This window comes from Monodelphis domestica, chromosome 1 (genome assembly GCF_027887165.1).
Source record: "Monodelphis domestica isolate mMonDom1 chromosome 1, mMonDom1.pri, whole genome shotgun sequence".
Taxonomy (NCBI): domain Eukaryota; kingdom Metazoa; phylum Chordata; class Mammalia; order Didelphimorphia; family Didelphidae; genus Monodelphis; species Monodelphis domestica.
Genome location: NC_077227.1, coordinates 258,145,279 through 258,166,578, shown reverse-complemented (window position 1 = coordinate 258,166,578; position 21,300 = coordinate 258,145,279). Strand labels below are relative to the sequence as shown.

Genomic DNA, 21,300 nt, shown 5'->3' with positions numbered 1-21,300 from the left:
TTGTTTAATGGCTGGTGTATCAATATTTCTAGAAAGGATCATTTGGAAAGATAAGATAGTAGACCTAGAGCTAGAAGGGAACTTAAACAACCTCTAGTCCAAACCCTCAATTTTATAGTTGAGGAATCTAATGCCAAAGAGGACAAGTGCCTTTTCCAAGGTCACACAGGATACCCAAGCATAAGGACAGTGGGCTTTCAGGTATGTGTTTAAAAACTGAAAACTGACTCTCCAAAAAGAAAATTTTTTTGATTACCTAAAACATTTTCAAATTTAATCTGCATTATTATATTTGTCACTTAGCACAATACCTGATATGTTTGTTGTTGTTCAGTTGTCTCAGTCATGTCCAACTCTTCATGAGACTATCTAGGGTTTTCTTGGCAAAGATACTGGAGTGGTTTGCAATTCCCTTCTCCAGTTCGTTTGAGAGATGAGGAAACTGAGGCAAAGAAGGTTAAGTGAATACCTAGGGTCACATAACTGACTCCCGAGGCTCTACGCATTAGGCCACTTAGATGGTACATAGGCCTGGTACATAGTACTTAATAAATCCTTGTTTCCTTCCCCTCCTCCCCATGCTGTTAAGTCTAGAAAATAAAAAACAACAGATCAGGCCCTGATTCATGGTGTTTGTTGAATCAGCATGACTCCATTTTGAGTTGATTCCAAAACACCTCTGATAAAGGAAGAAGATTTTAAAATGTAACCCTCTGATTCCAGAGCTAGTGTTCTTTCTAGAGTAACACAAGGCAAGGAAATTCCAAATCCTAACTTTTAGTTCAAAGTCTACCAATAATTCACCTCAAACAATTTCTCCCTTTCAAAGATCATTAAACCTCTAGGCCTAGTCCTCTATCCACTGGGTCACCTAGTTGCCCTGGTAGCTCAATAGATAGTCAGGCTTAGAAATAGAACATTCTGGGTTCAAATCTGATCTCAAACAATTCCTAGCTGTGTGACCCTGGGCAAGTTATTTAACCCCTACTACCTAGCCCTTACTGCTCTTCTGCCTTGGAACCAATACTTCCTATCCATTCTAAGACAGTTGCCAAGGATTTTTTTTTCTTTAAAGGAAAAGATTGTAAGCTTCTTGAAGGTAGGATCTATCTTTTCTCCTTTTTTGTGTGTCTCCAGAACTTAGCATAATACCAGACACCTAGTAGGTACTTAAAAATGTTTATTTAATAGATTGATCTTACTTACTTTCTTGATTTTCCCTGTATTATTTGAGAGAGGCCATCTCTTCTAATCACAATAGGTGACTAATATTTGGGAATTGCCTAAAATATATTAGTACTATATTTTCCTCATAGTGCTCTCCAAATTTCATTAATGGACAGATTGTTTTTTTTAGTTTTATATCCTTTTATTAGTTAGTAATTGTGTATTTGGAAATCTTATGCCTTTGAACTATATTTCCCAAGAGTCCAGTGTAAGGATGATACTAGAAAATAAGAATTGTTTTATTATTTTAGGGATAAGAAGTAAAGTGGCTGCTTGAGAAAAGAACTGGAGTTTGAAGCAGAGCTGAGAGGGCATGTTAATTTCAACTGCTGACAGTTATAACCATTTTTATATGTCAATTACTCTCTCTGGCAGTTGGGAGTTGGGTTCTGGTAGTTGGCAGAGACACACTCTCAGAGACTCTCTCTCAGGACTGGAGGAGGTAACATCTTTGCCTCTCTCTCTGACTGAGTGAAAGATCTGAAGGAGTTCAGTGCTTTCCTTTCCCAACTTGGGAAACACTATTGAATATCTATTGTGGTTTTATAGATTGTTTAAGAAAAACCTGGTGTTTGGTTTGGACTCTGAGTCTATTAAGACTCAGAGTCTTAACTGGATTCTTGTTGAGACTCAACCAGCTAGCCTTTGCTATTTTATAATTGGAAGGTGAAGGTAAGAAGTATAAGGATATTAGTGGTAGTTTTTATTTAGATAGTATAAATTTGGGTTAGTCAGATCAGGGAGGATTAGTGTAGCCTGTGAAACACAGGAGAAGTGGTTCCTTGTAGAACCAGGGAGTTTATCTGGGAGGGTTTAGAATCCCTTAGAATTAGAAATCCTTTATTTATCCTTATATATTTCAATAAATACTTTATTTTTATAAGAAGAGTCTCTTTATAGCGTCCTTGTGCCTGGCCCTGAAGGGAAGGTCACATTTGAGCTTCACTTTATCACTGAGGATACTTTTGATTATGTCTATCAAAAGTATCCAAAAAATATCCAGTTTTTAACAGGTTTGAGTCTATATTGAAGTTTTTCTATTCATTTTGTGTAGCTCGCCATTATTATTATTATTATTATTATTATTGTTATCATTATTATTTACAGTTTGGTGAGCTAAATAGGACAAAGAAACTAACAATCTGATTTTAAGGGTCTAACTGTCAACTTGGGCAATTGGAACTGTTATCTCAGCAGGGGTCTGTGGAAGCATCTAGAGCTTTCAATGTGAGCTGTGGTAACAGTGAACTAAACTCTAGGGGGATACAAAATCCATCTCCCAGTCAACTTGATACAAAGAATCTGTACTCTCAGAAAACCTGGTGAATTAGCTACATAAAATCACCATGGGATTTTCTCTATTAGATATGACTTCTCTCATTTTCACTGTTGTACCAGAATATGTACAAAATGTTCTTGCCTATGACTTTCGAATACCAGTATTCTCATTAACACTCCTACAACTAATCTCTTATGTCCCTGTGCTACTATTGTTTATCATGTGCTTTTACATGATGATCAAATCTTTGGTAGTTGTGTTTAAACATTTAAAAGCAACCATCAAGCAAGTTACTGCAAAGAATGATCTAATGTTAAAAGTGAACTATCTAGAGACTGAACTAGAGGCTTCTGGGTAAGCATGGCCGCAAACTAGACATGGTGTGCTTCATCTACTCAGACCCATCGATATAGACTATCTCAAAAGAACCAAAGAACCATCTTCATGAGAATGAAAGAACTCTACAGTAGGGCACAGCTCTGAAGGTGCGTGGGATTTGGGCATTTGCACACAATAAAGGAGTGAAAAAGCTTCCACCCAAACGAAAGCTGACCTACCCTCCCCCACCTCACCTGTGGAGCCAGCGAGAGAGCAAGGGGCACCTCTAGATCCTTGGGAACTGACTGGAAATACCAGGGACCTACCCCGGAGAGCAGCCACAGAGGAAACCCCGGGGCTCTAGGCGGGGAGGCACAGAGAGGGGCAGTGCACAGTAGAAGTGGCATGGAAAATCCCTACTGGCTAGGGAGCACAGAGCATGAGCACTCTTGACAGGGAGCTGCAGAAGCTGCACTGGAAACCCACTCCAGCTGGGGAGTGCAGTGCATGGCCGCTCTCAGCAAGAAGCTGCAGAAGCTATGCTAGAAACCCCTACTGGCTAGAGAGCACAGAGCATGAGCACTCTCAGCAGGAAGCTGTAGAAGCTGCACTGGAAACCCCTGCCGGCCGGGGAGAGCTGAGTGTGAGTGCTCTCAGCAAGGAACCATAGAGAAGAGCAGCTAATATCAAAAGTCACTGAGATTCGAGAGCTTGCCTCAGGCAAAATCTGTGCTCCTTGACTCCAAACACAGAGAGCATGTCCATCTCACTCAGATCTCTGACAAAAAATGGAAGGAAAACCCCCACAGTGATGGAAAATTGCACCCAGGAGCCACAACCTCCATCCACCACAAAAAAAAAATGAAAAAGAAGGCATTGACCCTCAAAAATTTTTATGGAGGAAAAACCCAGGCTACAGAAGAAAAAGAGGAGGAAATTAAAACAATGCCAAAACCTTCCAAAAAAAATGGAAATTCCCCACAAGCTCTGGAAGAATTTAAATTGGAGCTTATCCAAAAGATGGAAGCCTTCTGGAAAGAAAAGTGGGAAGTGGTCCAAAAAGAAAATCAACAAGTTATATCAGAGAACAAAAAATTACAGCTGAATATCAAAAGGTTAAACCAGAAAACCAAAAGATTATAACAGAAAACCAGGCCTTAAGGACCAGAATTGACCAACTGGGAACCAATGATCTTGCAAAACAACAAGAATTAATGAAGCAAAGTCAAAAGACTGACAAATTAGAAGACATAAAATATCTCACTGAAAAGATGACAGATCAGGAAAACAGAGGAAGGAGAGACAATTTGAGAATCATTGATCTACCTGAAAATCCAGAAATAAACAGAAATCTTGACACCATACTACAAGAGATCATCCAAGAAAACTGCCCTGAAGTCCTTGAACAAGGAGGGAAAGTAAACATTGAAAGAGTTCATAGAACACCCTCTACACTAAACCCCCCCAAAACAACTCCCAGAAATGTAATTACAAATTCTAGAGCTCTTAAGCTAAGGAGAAAATTCTACAAGAAGAGCCAAGTTAGATACCAAGGAGAACCAATCAGGATGACACAGGACCTGGCAGCTTCCACACTAAAGGACCACAAGGCCTGGAACACAGTATTCAGAAAGGCAAGAGAACTGGGTCTTCAACCAAGGATTACCTACCCATCAAAACTGACTATATACTTCCAGAGGAAAGTATGGGCATTAAACAAAATAGAAGATTTCCAATTATTTGCAAGGAAAAGACCAGAACTAAGTGGAAAGTTTGATATCCAAACACAAAGATCAAGAGAAACATGAAAAGGTAAATATGAAAGAGAGGGAAAAGGAGAAAAATGTTTTTCTTAATTTTATTCAAACTCTCTTAAAGGGCTACAATTAGATAAAATTATATGTATTAATATATGGAGAAATGTTATCTGTAACTCTCAAAAATTATATTCACTATTATAATAATTAGAAGAATCACTCATAGGAAAAGATTAGGGCATTAAGGGCTATGAGATAATATGCAAAAAAAGAAAAGAAAAGAAAGATGGTAGGGGGGAATCGATGATGGCACCAAGAGATACTTGGAAAAAATAAAACTAATACAATAATCTTTATCACACAAAGATACACATCGGGAGGGGAGGGGAAGAATTCTGTTATAAGAGGGAGAGGAAGAGAGTGCTAATAAATAATACTTAAACCTTACTCTCAGTGAAATCAACTCTGAGAAGGAAGAGCATTCAGATCCATTGGGATCTTGAAGTCTATCTTACCCAAAGAGTAAGGGACAAGGGTAAACTAAGGGAGGTAGGGGGGAGGGAATACAAAAAGGGAGGGAAGGAGAGGGGGAACGGAACCTAACAGACCCTTAAAAAACAAGAAGGGAATAAAAAGAGAGGGGCCAAAAAGGGAAGCATATTAAGGGGGGGATTAGGGGGATTGATTAAAAGTAAACCACTGGTAAAGGGGATATATCAAAAGAAGAAAGGTCAGAACTAGGAGAGGATATCAAAATACCAGGGAATTCACAAGTAACAATCATAACTTTGAACGTGAATAGGATGAACTTACCCATAAAGTGTAGACGAATAGAAGAATGGATTAGAATCCAAAATCCTACCATATGTTGTCTCCAAGAAACACACATGAGGCAGGTAGATACTCACAAAGTCAGAATTAAAGGTTGGAGCAAGACCTATTCAGCCTCAACTAACAGAAAGAAAGCAGGAGTTGCAATCATGCTATCCAACAAAGCCAAAGTAAAAATAGACCTGATTAAAAGGGATAGGAAAGGTAAATACATCCTGATAAAAGGGAGTATAGATAATAAGGAAATATCACTAATCAACATGTATGCACCAAATGATATAGCACCCAAATTTCTAATGGAGAAACTAGGAGAATTGAAGAAGGAAATAGACAGTAAAATTATACTAGTGGGAGACCTGAACATACCACTATCAAATTTAGATAAATCAAATCAAAAAACAAATAAGAGGTAAAAGAGGTGCATGAAATCTTAGAAAAATTAGAGATAATTACATATATGGAGAAAAATAAATAGGGACAAAAAGGAATATACCTTCTTTTCAGCAGCACATGGCACATTCACAAAGATTGACCATATACTAGGTCATAAAAACATGGCATACAAATGCAGAAAAGCAGAAATAATAAATGCAACCTTTTCAGATCATAAAGCAATAAAAATAATGATCAGTAAGGGTCCATGGAGAGCTAAATCAAAAATCAATTGGAAATTAAATATGATTCTCCAAAATCGGTTAGAGAACAAATCATAGAAACAATTAATAATTTCATTGAAGAAAATGACAGGTGAGACATCCTTTCAAACCTTATGGGATGCAGCCAAAGCAGTACTCAGAGAAAAAATTATATCCTTGAGTGCATATATTAACAAATTAGGGAGGGCAGAGATCAATGAATTGGACATGCAAATCAAAAAACTTGAAAGCGAACAAATTAAAAACCACCAGAAGAAAACCAAATTAGAGATCCTAAAAATTAAGGGAGAAATTAATAAAATCTAAAGTGATAAGACTATTGAACTAATAAATAAGACTAGAAGCTGGTATTTTGAAAAAACAAACAAAATAGACAAAGTACTAGTAAGTCTAATTAAAAAAAGGAAAGAAAACTAAATCAACAGTATCATAGATGAAAAGGGGGACCTCACCTCCAATGAAGAGAAAATTAAGGCAATCATTAAAAACTATTTTGACCAATTATATGGCAATAAATATGCCAATCTAGGTGATATGGATGAATATTTACAAAAATATAAATTGCCTAGACTAACAGAAGAAATAGAATTCTTAAATAATCCCATATCAGAAAATGAAATCCAACAGGCCATCAAAGAACTCCCCAAGAAAAAAATCCCCAGGGCCTGATGGATTCACTAGTGAATTCTTTCAAAGTTTCAAAGAATAGCTAATCCCAATATTATACAAACTATTTGACATAATAAGCAAAGAGGGAGTTCTACCAAATTCCATTTATGACACAAATATGGTACTGGTTCCAAAGCCAGGCAGGTCAAAAACGGAGAAAGAAAACTACAGACCAATCTTCCTAATGAACATAGATGCAAAAATCTTAAATAGGATACTAGCAAAAAGACTCCAGCAACTGATCAGGAGGATTATTCACTATGATCAGGTAGGATTTACACCAGGAATGCAAGGATGGTTCAATATTAGGAAAACCATCCACGTAATTGACCATATCAACATGCAAATCAACAAAAATCACATGATTATCTCAATAGATGCAGAAAAAGCCTTTGATAAAATACAACATCCATTCCTATTGAAAACACTAGAAAGCATAGGAATAGAAGGGTCTTTCCTAAAAATAATAAACAGTATCTATCTAAAACTATCAGCAAACATCATCTGCAATGGGGATAAACTAGATGCATTCCCAATAAGATCAGAAGTGAAACAAGGATGCCCATTATCACCTCTATTATTTAACATTGTACTAGAAACACTAGCAGTAGCAATTAGAGAAGAAAAAGAAACTGAAGGTATTAAAATTGACAATGAGGAGACCAAGCTATCACTCTTTGCGGATGATATGATGGTCTACCTAAAGAATCCTAGAGAATCAACTAAAAAGCTAGTCGAAATAATCAACAACTTTAGCAAAGTTGCAAGATATAAAATAAACCCACATAAGTCATCAAAATTTCTATATATCTCCAACACAGCGCAGCAGCAGGAATTAAAAAGAGAAATTCCATTCAAAATCAACTTAGACAATATAAAATACTTAGGAATCTCTCCCCAGAGACAAACACAGGAACTATATGAACACAACTACAAAACACTTTCCACACAACTAAAACTAGACTTGAGCAATTGGAAAAACATTAACTGCTCATGGGTCAGGACGAGCTAATATAACAAAAATGACCATCCTACCCAAACTTATCTATCTATTTCATGCCATACCCATTGAACTTCCAAAAAACTTTTTTGCTGAATTAGAAAAAACCATAACAAAGTTCATTTGGAAGAACAAAAGATCAAGGATATCCAGGGAAATAACAAAACAAAACAAAACAAAAATACAAAGGAAGGTGTCCTAGCAGTCCCAGATCTCAAACTATATTATAAAGCAGTGGTCATCAAAACAATTTGCTACTGGCTAAGAGACAGAAAGGAGGATCAGTGGAATAGACTTGGGGTAAGTGACCTCAGCAAGACAGTCTATGACAAACCCAAAGACCCCAGCTTTTGGAACAAAAATCCACTATTTGGTAAAAACTGCTGGAAAAACTGGAAGACAGTGTGGAAGAGATTAGGTTTGGATCAACACCTCACACCCTATACCAAGATAAACTCAGAGGGTGAATGACCTGAATATAAAGAAGGAAACTATAAGTAAATTAGGTGAACACAGAGTATTATACATGTCAGACCTTTGGGAAGAGAAAGATTTTAAAACCAAGCAAGACTTAGAAAGAGTCACAAAATGTAAAATAAATAATTTTGACTACATCAAATTAAAAAGGTTTTGTACAAACAAAACCAATGTAAAATCAGAAGGGAAATAACAAACTGGGAAACAATCTTCATAACCAAAACCTCTGACAAAGGTTTAATTACTCAAATTTACAAAGAGCTAAATCAATTGTACAAAAAACCAAGCCATTTTCCAATTGATAAATAGGCAAGGGACATGAATAGGCAGTTTTCAGTTAAAGAAATCAAAATTATTAATAAGCACATGAAAAAGTGTTCTAAATCTCTGACAATCAGAGAGATGCAAATCAAAACAACTCTGAGGTATCACTTCACACCCAGCAGATTGGCTAACATGACAGTAGAGGAAAGTAATGAATGATGGAAGGGATGTAGCAAAGTCGGTACATTAATGCATTGCTGGTAAAGTTGTGAATTGATGCAACCATTCTGGAGGGCAATTTGGAACTATGCTCAAAGGGCACTAAAAGACTGCCTACCTTTTGACCCAGCCATAGCACTGCTGGGTTTGTACCCAAAAGAGATAATAAGGAAAAAGACATGTACAAGAATATTCATAGCTGTGCTCTTTGTGGTGGCAAAAAAATTGGAAAATGAGGGGATGCCCTTCAATTGGGGAATGGCTGAACAAATTGTGGTATATGTTGGTGATGGAATACTATTGTGCTCAAAGGAATAATAAAGTGGAGGAATTCCATGGAGACTGGAACAACCTCCAGGAAGTTACGCAGAGCAAAAGGAGCAGAGCCAGGAGAACATTGTACACAGAGACTGATACACTGTGGAACAATCGAGCATAATGGACTTCTCCATTAGTGTCAATGCAATGTCCCTGAACAATCTGCAGGGATCTATGAGAAAAAAACACTATCCACATTCAGGGGACAAACTGTGGAAGTAAAAACACCGAAGAAAGGCAACTACTTGACTACAGGGGTCAAGGGGATATGATTGGGGATGTAGACTCTAAATGAACATCCTAATACAAATACCAACAACAAGGAAATGATTAGGATCAAGGACACATGTTATACCCCGTAGAATCGCGCGTTAGCTATGGGATGAGTGGCGGGAGGGGTGGGAAGAAAAGAAAATGATTTTTCTATCCAATGAATAATGTTTGAAAATGACCAAATAAAAATAATGTTTTAAAAAAGAGACTGAATTAGATAGAATGAAAAGTCAATATGATTGTCACTTAAAAAAAGTCAATTGCTCAAGGCTAAAGGGACAATGGCAGAAACTAAAGGACATGGCGCAACTAAACTAGAGGGTGCAACTGATTCAGATAAACTAGCTAAATTAGAAATGGAAACTGAAGTATTAGAAAGCAAACCAGCTCATATGTTCCCTCTAAGAGAGGTACCTATAGTGTCCCCAGAGCATGGTATAGTAAATCTCATGGGTCACAAAAAGTTTACACAAGCTGATATAGACAGTTTTAAGAAAAATACTCCATCATATGAAGAAGAACTCATGGCAGTTGTAAAGCAGTTTAAGAATGTAGTTAAGCTTTACAATCCTTCTTATTTGGACTTTGACATCCTTATGTATGAATTATTAACAAAAAGGGAGAAACAGCAGATTATGCAGGACACTAATAATAACCCCCAAATTGCCGATAGGCCAACTCAGATCCTAGTTGGGAATATAACTCTTTTGTGGGGTACAGAGACTTAACTACAGTCAGGGAGGCAATAATTGAAACTACAAGGCAAAATTCCAGATGCCCAGAAACCTGGTCTAAATTTGAATGCCTAAAGCAGGAAGTGGGAGAGACTCCTCCACTTTCCTTAATAGGATTATTAACTGTGCAAAAAAAATGGATTGGATTGGATACTTAACAGATGAGAACATAAATCATATTCTCAGGCAGTTTGTAAAAAATGCATGCCCTTTGATCCAAAATTATTTTCGGAGTAACTGTCCCAATTGGCTTAACATGGGTCTTGATGAAATTCGGTGAATTTCTAACTACGTTTTCCAAGAAGAGAAAGATAGGCAATCAGAAGAGAAGAACAATATAATTGATAATTGATAACTTAATTGATAATTGGTAACTTAACCAAAGAAATCAGAGAGCTTAAACAAAAACTGAAATCCAATGAAGTGCAGGAAAAAACAGTAGTTGCACTAAGAACTTATAGACAACCCAGAAATAATTACAACCCTAGACAATACAGACAAACCCCAAGATGTTTTCTTTGTAACAGACCTGGTCACCTCCTGAGAGAATGCAGATTTAGAAGACAATTCTTTTGACAAAGCTTCAGGGGAAACCAAGGCAATAGATTGAATCGCTTTAATGGATTCAGACAAAATGGATATAGAAATTATGGGTTTAATAATATATTTAATAATGCATTCCAGTATGGGAGACCAAACTACCCAAATTATTTTGATACTGGATGCTACCATAATTCACAACAAGCCACAGACCTGAATACCATGCAAGAATATATGAAAGCAGGTGCTCATCCAAAATATTCCCAAATAGCTGGTGAGAATTCCCAAAAACTTGATATGCAAAAAGGTGCAACTTCATTATGAAGGTGTGCCTAGGCTTGTTCAGTTAAAAATCTAATATATGGAGAAAATGGACTTGGAAGTATGGGCAATGAAATAAAAATCAATGAAGATGATAAAGAAAAATTTAAAAACATGGCAAATTAGTGCAGGAGAAATCAATGAAGAATTAAAAAATGAGGAACAGGAACAAGTGTTAAGTTTTCCTGATCCTAGTGTGTTGGCTCTTGTGATATTGTCCATTCTCCAGAAAATAGCACAGAACCCCTTGTAACCCTAAAAATAGGAACACATATGTATGATTGTCTCTTAGACACAGGTGCTGCCAAATCTGTTTTGCAAAAATCCCCATAGGAGTTGTGGGTATGATGGGTGTCTATTAGATTATGCCCTCTATATGATAAAACCTGGGCATTCAGTTAAAAAAAAAACCCTTTAAGTAATAAGTGTATTAAAGAAATGTGGCTGCATTGCTCGCATGTGAAATAAAGCAACAGCAGCAGATACATCAGACAACAGGAGTGCAGTCAAAAAGATATCAGAAGAAGAAGAATGAAATGAAGACAGAGATCAAGATCAAGACAAAGGAGAAGACAACATAGAAGAAACATAGATGACAGCAAAAAGGACAATTGAACTGTAACAAAGACATTGCAGAAAAAATCAACACAGAGAATAGGAACACAGACTGATTATGAACATGAACTGTAAGATTTTTGTGCCATTCTAACACTACACACTTTTATTATAGTTGCAAACAAACACTACATAGTAACAACACAAAGACAGAAAACAGTAAGAGGAAGAGACTTAAAAAATTTAGTAAGTATTCACTACAAAATAACATACACATATAGGACACATTTCTCACAAACTCTGCAACATCATAACCAGGTAATGAGTATCCACAGAAATAAATAAATACAGATAAATCACCTTGGGAAAATAATAATTGTACACACTAAAATAATAAGATCTTATCTCACAGGAAGACTTTATGTGTTCCTAGGAGATAAAACCAAGAAAACATACATAACTTTCTAAAGAAAATCTTTAAGGTTTTTTCTTAGACGATCTTAAGGGGGAAGTTTATTTTCTTCCTGTAACATGTAAATTGTTTATACATGACATATATATATATATACATATATATATAGATGTAGAAATTATACAAATCTGTACATATATATAGATGTGTACATAGTTAAATTGTTACAAAGTGTTGATTTTATTAGTATAGTAAGTTGATTTTCAGTTTTAATGTAGTTAGTTTTGGTTTTCTGTAATAATGATAGGATAAGGTCTTAGCATAGTAAAAAGTTTTGTTTGAATTGTTCAAATAGGATTTATAAAATGAAGTTTGCATTAGTTTTGCAGAGTTACTATTTTAGATAGACTTTAGTTTTTTGTAAAACATAAGTTAGTTTGTAATTATATTTTATTGTTTCAAAAGTTTGCATTTTGTATTTTCCATTTTGAATTTCTATAATTGTATGTTTTTCACTTGCATTTGTACAAATTATTTGTTTTCATTGAAATTTTATTTCCTTTCATTTATATCCCTAGTACAGGTTAGCATAAAGTTTAGCAATAAGAATAGGATAAGCATATGATTAAGACTATTTTAGGAAATATAATAATAATGTTAGATATAGCTTTAGAATTACATAGAATAGCAAGTATACGGGAGAGATTTTTCATTTCACCTTATGCTCAAAGTGGAGGAAATTGCAAGGATGATATTAGAAAATAAGAATTGTTTTATTATTTTAGGGATAAGAAGTAAAGTGGCTGGCTTGAGAAAAGAACTGGAGTTTGAAGCAGAGCTGAGAGAGCATGTTAATTTCAACTGCTGACAGTTATAACCATTTTTCTATGTCAATTACTCTCTCTGGCAGTTGGGAGTTGGGTTCTGCTGGAGGAGGTAACATCTTTGCCTCTGTGTGAGTGAAAGATTTGAAGGAGCTCAGTGTTTTCCTTTCCCAACTTGGGAAACACTATTGAATATCTATTGTGGTTTTATAGATTGTTTAACTCTGAGAAGACCAAAGAAAAACCTGGTCTTTGGTTTGGACTCTTGAGTCTGTTAAGGATCAGAGTCCTAACTTGATTCTTGTTGAGACTCAACCAGCTAGCCTTTGATAATTTATAATTTGAAAGTTAATTTAAGAATTATAAGGATAATGGTGTTAGTTTTTATTTAGATAGTATAAATTTGGGTTAGTCAGATCAGGGAGGATTAGTGTAGCCTGTGAAACACAGGAGAAGTGGTTCCTTGCAGAACCAGGGAGTTTATTTGGGTGGATTTAGAATCCCCTAGAATTAGAAATCCTTTATTTATTCTTATATACTTCAATAAATTATTTTTATAATAAGGTCTCTTTATAGTGTCCTTGTGCCTGACCCTGAAGGGAAGTTCACACTTCCTCACATTGAGGAAGTTCACATTCATCACTGAGGATACTTTTAATAGTATCTAAAAAGTATCCAAACAGTTTTGAATAGTTTGAACCTGATTTGTGAGTTAAATACTTAAGTTTTTCTATCTATATTTTGTGTAACTTGCAACCATTAAAAAAAAGTTTACATCACTGTCTTCTTGTCATTACATACTGACATAGATAGAAGATAAATTGGGGGGAGTTCCATTTCTAGATCTCTTTCCTTCCTGGGTGGAGCAGGTTGTTTGAGCAGGTATATTAGCCATGGGCATATGGTTTTATTTTGTTAACTTTTTATTCCTTTGTTTCTAGTGATTATTAATAAATCTTAAAAATATAATATTTGAAATTATTGTATATTAATTTAATTTTTACACCTTTTAGATTAGTATCACATAGGCTTCTCACTACAAATAAAACAATTAGAATTTAGAGTTATGAATTTTTATTACCTCCTATCATTTTTGGAGCATTTTTGGAAGCTATCCTTTTTGGAAGCTAAGTGGCACTGTAGATAGAATGAGGAGACAGTAAGATTCATCTTCCTGGATTCAAATCTGACCTCAGATACCCTCTAGCTGTGTGATATCTGACAAATCACTCAACCCTGTTTGCCTCAGTTTCTTCATATGCAAAATGAGCTGGAGAAGGAAATGAAAGACCATTTTAGTATCTTTGTCAAGAAAACCCTAAGTGGTGGAATTGCTGTTGGCTCTGGGAGGGGGGAAGGAATAGGGGAGGGAAAGAAAATGAATCATGTAAACATGGGAAAATATTTAAAAATTAAAAGAAAAAAAGAAAACCCTAAGTGGGGTCATGAAGAGTTGGATATCACTGAAAAATGACTAAAGAACAACAAACCATCTTCTATGCTCATTTCTTCAGATTGCCTGTTAGCCACTTTAGCTCCAACATATGGGCAATAACCATCCCCTTGGAATACTGGTCAATCAAGAGAAACTGGTGGATATCTAAATTGACCAATTCTGTCTAGGCCATACTCAAAGAAGGGTGGCATTTCCACTGGGAGTGCTGTTCCATTGAACCCCACTGATCTCTTGTTGATTGCTGATGACTGCTAGGCACACTTTGGGCAATTCCAGGAAATGCATAATTAGGAGACAGTATTTAAGGATTAGAATGGTTTAAGTAGACCTGATCTACTCCTGGTTATAATGTATAATTGCAAGAAAAATAGAACTCTTCTACTTTTATTTTGTTTTGGCTTATTTCTGTTAAGGAAATTATCTTTGGCCTGGAACAAATAGAACAAAAAATGGTTAATGAAGAACTAAAACCCATGATGAGAAAAGGGAGATAATAAAAGGGAAGGTGAATTAAAGGAACCAATCGTTAGAAGCAAAAATAGCTTTTGAGAGAGGCAGAAACAAAAGAAAATGAGATAGAGGGAAACATACAGTAAATCATAACTGTGAATGTGACTGGGACAAGCTCACCCATAAAATGGAAGCAGACAGTAAAATGTATTAGAAATCAGTATCCAACAATATGTGAATATTGGATTTAGCTCTCCCCTGATTGTAACAATGAAGATACTTAGCTCTTCCTTTATTGGGAAGATTAAATTGTAATCCCTGGTCTATTTTTAGATTTTAATCCCCAAAAGTGTTAACTCAATATTTAAAGTAAATCTACCCATTTTAACCACAAGAAGGTGTGAACCAACTACAAAAAGGTGTGAACACCCATTTCATGCATTGAGTGGGAGGTCTGTGACCCAGGTGTGAAAGAGTGGATAGTCCTGGAGAGGAGCATCTGCTGTGATTGGTAGACATAAAAATTTAGGGGAGGTTACACAAGAGAAAAAGGCCTTTAAATAGAGGAAACAGAGACACACAAGGGGAATCAAGAGTTAAGAAGCATCACTCAAAGGAGAGACTTCAATCAGTCTCTTGGAATTGGACTAGAAGACAGACACTTGAGGAGAGACTGGAAGACAGAAGCTCATACTTGGAGTGAAGACACCCTGGAGGAGCTTGTGCTGGAGACCTCAGACTGTTTTCCTTTTAGACATTCACCATGGTGAGTGTGAAGGCTGACTTAGTTTCCTTGCCCTTTCTGGAGGTGTGAACCTCTGAGAAAGGTCCATGGTCTTAAGATTCCTTTCCCCTGGCTGAGGCTTAGAATTTCTACTTGGCTCAGAGGAAGCCAGAGTTCTGCTCTCTCTCCCCTTTTCTCTTTTCCTTAATATCTTCCCTCTATTATAAAAATAAACTAACATAAATTCCATTTACATTAGTAATTCATTTTGGGATTTAGAAATTAAATCCCTGGAGACTAAATATTCAGGTCCAACCATAATAAAATTTAACAAATATATTATTTACAAGAGGCACACATGAAACAAAAAGACAACAAGATAAAGTAAAAATGGGCATATGATTTAAACATAAAGAGTGATATTATAAGTAAATTAGGGAACATAGAATAGTTTATTTGTCAGATCTATGGAGAAGGAAAGAATTTATGACCAAACAAGAGATAGAGAACATTATAAAATACAAAATGAATAGTTTTAATTATATTAAATTTAAAAGGTTTTGTACAAACAAAACCAATGTAACCAAGATTAGAAGGTTTCCCAACAAACTGGGAAAAATATAATTAATTTCTCTGATAAAGGTCTCATTTAGCAAATATATAAAGAACTAAGTAAAATTTATAAGAATTCAAGTCATTCCCCAATTGATAAATGGTCAAAGGATATAAATAGGCAGTTTTCAGATGAAGAAATCAAAGCTATCAATCATATGAAAAAATTTCTAAATCACTCTTGATTTTAAAAATGCAAATTAAAACAGTGCTAAAGTACCACCTCACACCTCTAAATTTGGCCAATATGACAGTAGAGGAAAATGATAAATGTTGGAGGGGATGTGGCAAAGTTAGGACACTAATACATTGCTGGTGGAATTGTGAATTGATCTGACCATTCTGGAGGGCACTTTGGAATCATGCCCAAAGGGCTTTAAAAGAATGCATGCCCTTTGATCCAGCAATACCACTACTGGGTATCCCAAAGAGATACAAAAAAATGGGCAAGAATATGTTTGTCCAAAATTATTTATAACTGCACTTTTTGTGGTGACAAAAGATTAGAAAATGAGAGGGTGTCCCTCAATTGAGAAAGGGCTGAACAAATTATAGTTGGTATCTGATGGTGATGGAATACTATCATGCTATAAGTAATATTGAATTGATGGATTTCTTAAGAATTGGAAAGACCTCCATGAACTGAGGTGCAATGAAATAATCAGAACCAGGAGAACATTATACACAGAAATTGTAGCATTGTGGGGCAATCAAATTTAAATATTTCCACTCCTAGGAGTGGGGAGAGATGAGGAGAGAAAACATGAGTCATGTAACCATGGAAATATTTAAAAAGAAAAAAAAGAAAATTGCAAAAATAAAAAATAATTAATTAAAAAGATTTTGTGAAAAAAACCAATGTAACTAAGATTAGAAGGGAAAAACATTTATAACCAGTTTCTCTGATGTCGGAGGTTGATAACTTGGAGCCCATCTAAGATCTAAGATAAAGATCTGAGTTCTCTCTGTCAAGAGGTTGAAAACTCAGAGTCTGAGTCCAAGTTAAACCCCTTCTTTAAGCCTCTCATAGTAATACATGTCTTTCATGCTGTTGCTGACCGTTCCATGAACCTTGGATGATGCTTGAATCATAATCTTACCCCCAGGTGCCTATCTATATTTCTTGGAACTATTCTCCTGCCCTAATTCTTGGAACTATCATCTCACCATAATTCCTGGAATCCTAATCCTGTACCAGGTGTCATAACTATCATCCTTGTTGCCCTGTCCCAAGGACTGTCTCAGAGTCTCAGAACTTTCCCAAGGACCCTTCTCAAAGGAATGCTTTCATTTTTTGTGATCTGTACCTTTAAAAGTTGTTAGCAGCATGCAATAAAGTGTATTGCTTGCCAACAGCTAGGCAAAACCCTTCTGACTCCAATCTTTTGTATTCTCTCATTTTCCCCTCACCCTTACCTGGGGAACCCTGGTCCCAGTCCTGCCCCTCCATGGGTTTTTTTTTACACTCTGATAAAGGTCTCTTTTCTCAAATATATAAAGTACTAAGTCAAATTTATAAGAATCCAAGTCATTCCCCAATTGATAAATGCTCAAAGGATATGAATAGGCAGTTTTTAGATGAAGAAATCAAATCTATCAATAATCATATGAAAAAATGTTCTAAATCACTTTTGATTAAAGAAATGCAAATTAAAACAATTCGGAGGTGCTACCTCATACATATCAGTTTGACCAATATGAAAGTAAAGAAAAGTGATAAATATTGGAGGGAATGTGGAAAAATTGGGACATTAATGTGTTGCTGGTGGAGTTGTGAATTGATCCAACCATTCTTGAAAGCATTTTAGAACAATGCCTAAAGGGCTATAAAAACAATACTTGCCCTTTGATCTAGTAATATCACTACTAGACCTATATCCTAAAGAGATTTTAATGGGACCTGTTTGTACAAAAGTATTTATAGCTGCTCTCTTTATGTTGGCAAAGAACTGAAACTAAAGAGATATCCCTGAATTGGGGAATGGCTGAACAAATTATGGTATATAGTGTGATAAAATACTATTTTGCTATAAGGAATGAAGAAAAGGATGATTTTAGAAAGAGCTGGAAAGATCTTCATGGACTTACTTCAGAGTGAAGTAAGCAGAACCAGGAGAACATTATGCACAGTAACTGAAATAATGTGGAATGATCAAATGTGATAGACTTTGCTACTAATAGCAATACAATGATCCAGGACAATTCTTAGGGACTTGGGACAAAGAATGCTATCCATCTCCAGAGAAAGAAATGTTGGAGTAGGAATGCAGATGAAAACATATTTATCACTTGTTTATTTGGGTATATATTTTGGGGGTTTGTTTCTATAAGATTATTCATTTACAAAAATGAGTAATATGGAAATGTTTTGCATGACAATACATGAATAATCCAGATTGAATTGCTTATTAGTTCTGGGATTGGGGAAGGAAGAAGGGATGGAGACAATATGGATCACATATCTTTTGAAAACTTACATGGAAATTGAAAAATAATGAAAAATATTTTAAAAAATTTAAATAGAATACCAAAAAAAGGTAATTTAACCTCTCTGGGCTTTAGTTTCCACATGCATAAAATGAGAGTCTTGGACTTAATGATCTTTAAGATCATCTAGCTCTACGCTGATGATCTTGTGGCCTAATGCTAATGCCAAGGACTCATGCCAGTAAATACAGACTGTTGGCATTAGACCTTTATAATCCCCAAGAGAAACTGGTTTCTTTTGCTGATAAATATCATATACCCATTGCATGAGCCTTGGGGAAAGCACTGTATCAACCTTACAGAGAAAGCTTTGGAATAAAAATCATTCTACTCAAGGGGACTGACTGATTCAAGGAGTTGTACAGTTCCTGTTTACACTCAGGTCTGATTGTTGATTTAATCAAAGCCTGTCATTCAAAGCCATCCATAATTTTGTCCTAGTATATTTTTCCTAAGGGCAGTTAGAACAGTGGATAGAGCACCAAACCTGGAATCTGGAAGACCTGAATTCAAATTTAGCTTCAGATACTTGCTTACTTGCTACGTGACCCTAGGCAAATCACTTACTCCTGTTTAACTCAACTGGAAAATGGCCCATAGGAGAAAATTACAAACCACTCCAGCATCTTTGCCAAGAAAGCTCCAAATAGAGTGAAGAAGAGTCAGACACAACCGAACATCGAACATATATTTCCTACCTTATGCCCCATTATTCAAAAGTTGCAAAAAGCAACTTGTGAAGGTGTCAGGACAAGAGTGATTTCATCTCAACCCTTACAGAGGAGAGATTCAAAACTACCAAATATAGTCTCTGGTTCAAGCCAGACTACCTGAAGTAAACAGGGAGCAGTAACTCTGGTTTCTTTTCTTCTTGAGCCATAGAGGTGATATCGATACCCTCATACTCTGCCATCTCTTCAGCCTCGAGCTGGGCCAACAGTTCCAAGTCACTGGCAGAAGAAAGCTCATCTCTGATGTGGCTCCAATCATACTGATGCTTCAAGAAACTCTGCCACTTACTGGTGGGGACCCCAGGCCGTGGGGGTCGTTTGCTTAAGATCCATCGAGCTGTGCGCTTGTTCAAATTTTTGAGCATGAGATTCTCCCAGCCTCTGGCCTCCTTCTCGGATGGTTGAAGCCATGTTTCCCTTGGCTCCAGGCCCCGCTCAGTAGCATTTGACAGAACCGTGGACTGGGAATCTAAAATCTCAGAAGCAATCCTGGAGGAAGAGAAAGCCAAGGTATCGCTTGTCGAGGCTGGTTTCTTGGGAGGCCTTCTCGGCTTGCGTTTCTTTGGGGTCTTAGCACTTTTGGATGATATTGGTTGAAAGACTGGTAAAGATGGCAGCTCCATTATAGAGGAAGGTAACCAGGTCTTGTATTTGGGGGCTTTCTGAGCCTTGAATTCTTTTACAGTGGTAAATTCTTTTGTGTTGTAGATATGGTCAAAGCTATACTGGGTAAAGGGCACCCCAGGGAACCCCCATTGCTGCAACACTTCTTGAGAGAATGATAGCTCCTCAGATGTCTGTTTGATGAATTGATTTTGTAGGCGGGCACGGTTCTGGGGACTGGTGAGAGAAATTGGTGGCATGGCTGAGGAGAAGTCACCCCTTAGCTTGCTCCCTTTCTTTAAACAACATAATGCCATACTCCATCTTAGTGGAGTCAAGGAGTGCTTTGGCAGCGATCGGGAGGCAGCAGGATCCATGCTCAAAAACCTGTGAATGCTATTCCAGGGCAAATGCTTCTGGATAAAGCACTGGCTCAGGAGTGAATGTTCAAGGCTGGATCAGAGACACCAATGAACCTATTTAGGAAGTAAGGAGAAGAACTCGGGTCACCTTGGGGATATTTGTAGGCACTGATAGAGCAAAGAACACAACTAGAACAATTTATACTATAACTCAAAAGAAAACAACATAGAAAGACTCCAGAACTCCAATCAATGTCCTTCTTTCCAATGGGGAAAGAAAGGGGGGGAAGAGGATGTGTATAGCCAAGGTAGCACGATGGATAGAGTGCCACACCTGGGATTTGGAGGATCTGGCCTTAGACACTTGCTGGATGTATTGGATTCCCAATTGCCTATTCCTTACCACTTTTCTGTCTTAATTGATTCAAAGACAGAAAATTAAAACAATAAAATAAGGGAGCAGAAACACAGAAGAAAAACAACTGCTGGATCACATGGGTTGATGGGGATATGATTGGGGATGTAGACTCTAAACCATCACCCTAGTGCAAATATCAATAATATGGAAATAAGTCTTGATCAATGACACATGTAAAACCCAGTGGAATTGCTTTGAGAGGGGTTGGGGGAGGGGGGGAACATGAATCATGTAACCATGGAAAAGTTTTCTTAATAAAATTTAAATTTAAAAAATAATTAAATTAATTAAATAATCATGATATCAGGAAACTTACATATCTCTCAGCAGAAAAATGGGAAACAACGGGTACAGAACTGAGAATAAGTTGTCAGATTTGGTCAATATGTAGATTTATTGTATTGTTTTTGTTCAGTCAGTCAATCATGTCTGACTCTTCACAACCCTGTAAACCACATTGTCCAAGGAGTTTTCTTGGCAAAGATATTGGAGTAGTTTGCCATTTCCTTCTCCAGTGGATTAAGGCAAATAGAGGTTAATGACTTGCCCAGCATTACACAGCTAATAAGTCTGAGGTCAGATTTAAACTCAGATCTTCCTGACTCCACACCCAGTGCCTAGCACACACTAGGTGCTATGTAAATGCTAGCAGTTATTAATATTATTGTTGATAAGCTCCTTTGTAGAGCCAGGGATTCATAGGTGTGGAACATTGCATGTAACACCAGGGTGGTGGTTGTTTTTTTAATATGATTTTGTTTGGCCGAATTGTTTTTCTCTTTT

The 21,300-nt window shown here is 36.5% G+C and overlaps 1 protein-coding gene across 5 annotated transcripts in view; it reads right to left on the bottom strand.

The window, feature by feature from the left end:
- HEATR4 (HEAT repeat containing 4) overlaps window positions 1–21,300 on the bottom strand; it is a 105,956-nt gene that overhangs the window by 77,362 nt on the left and 7,294 nt on the right. For 4 of the 5 annotated variants that reach the window (XM_007472863.3, XM_056810696.1, XM_007472868.3 and 1 more), the window contains one exon: window positions 19,234–20,213. In XM_007472863.3, the coding sequence (XP_007472925.1) occupies window positions 19,234–20,114 (881 nt within the window). In that variant the 5' untranslated portion in view covers window positions 20,115–20,213. Of the gene's footprint in view, window positions 1–19,101; window positions 19,207–19,233; window positions 20,214–21,300 lie in introns of those variants that run through there. The other variant, XM_016428281.2, reaches the window with a different exon arrangement.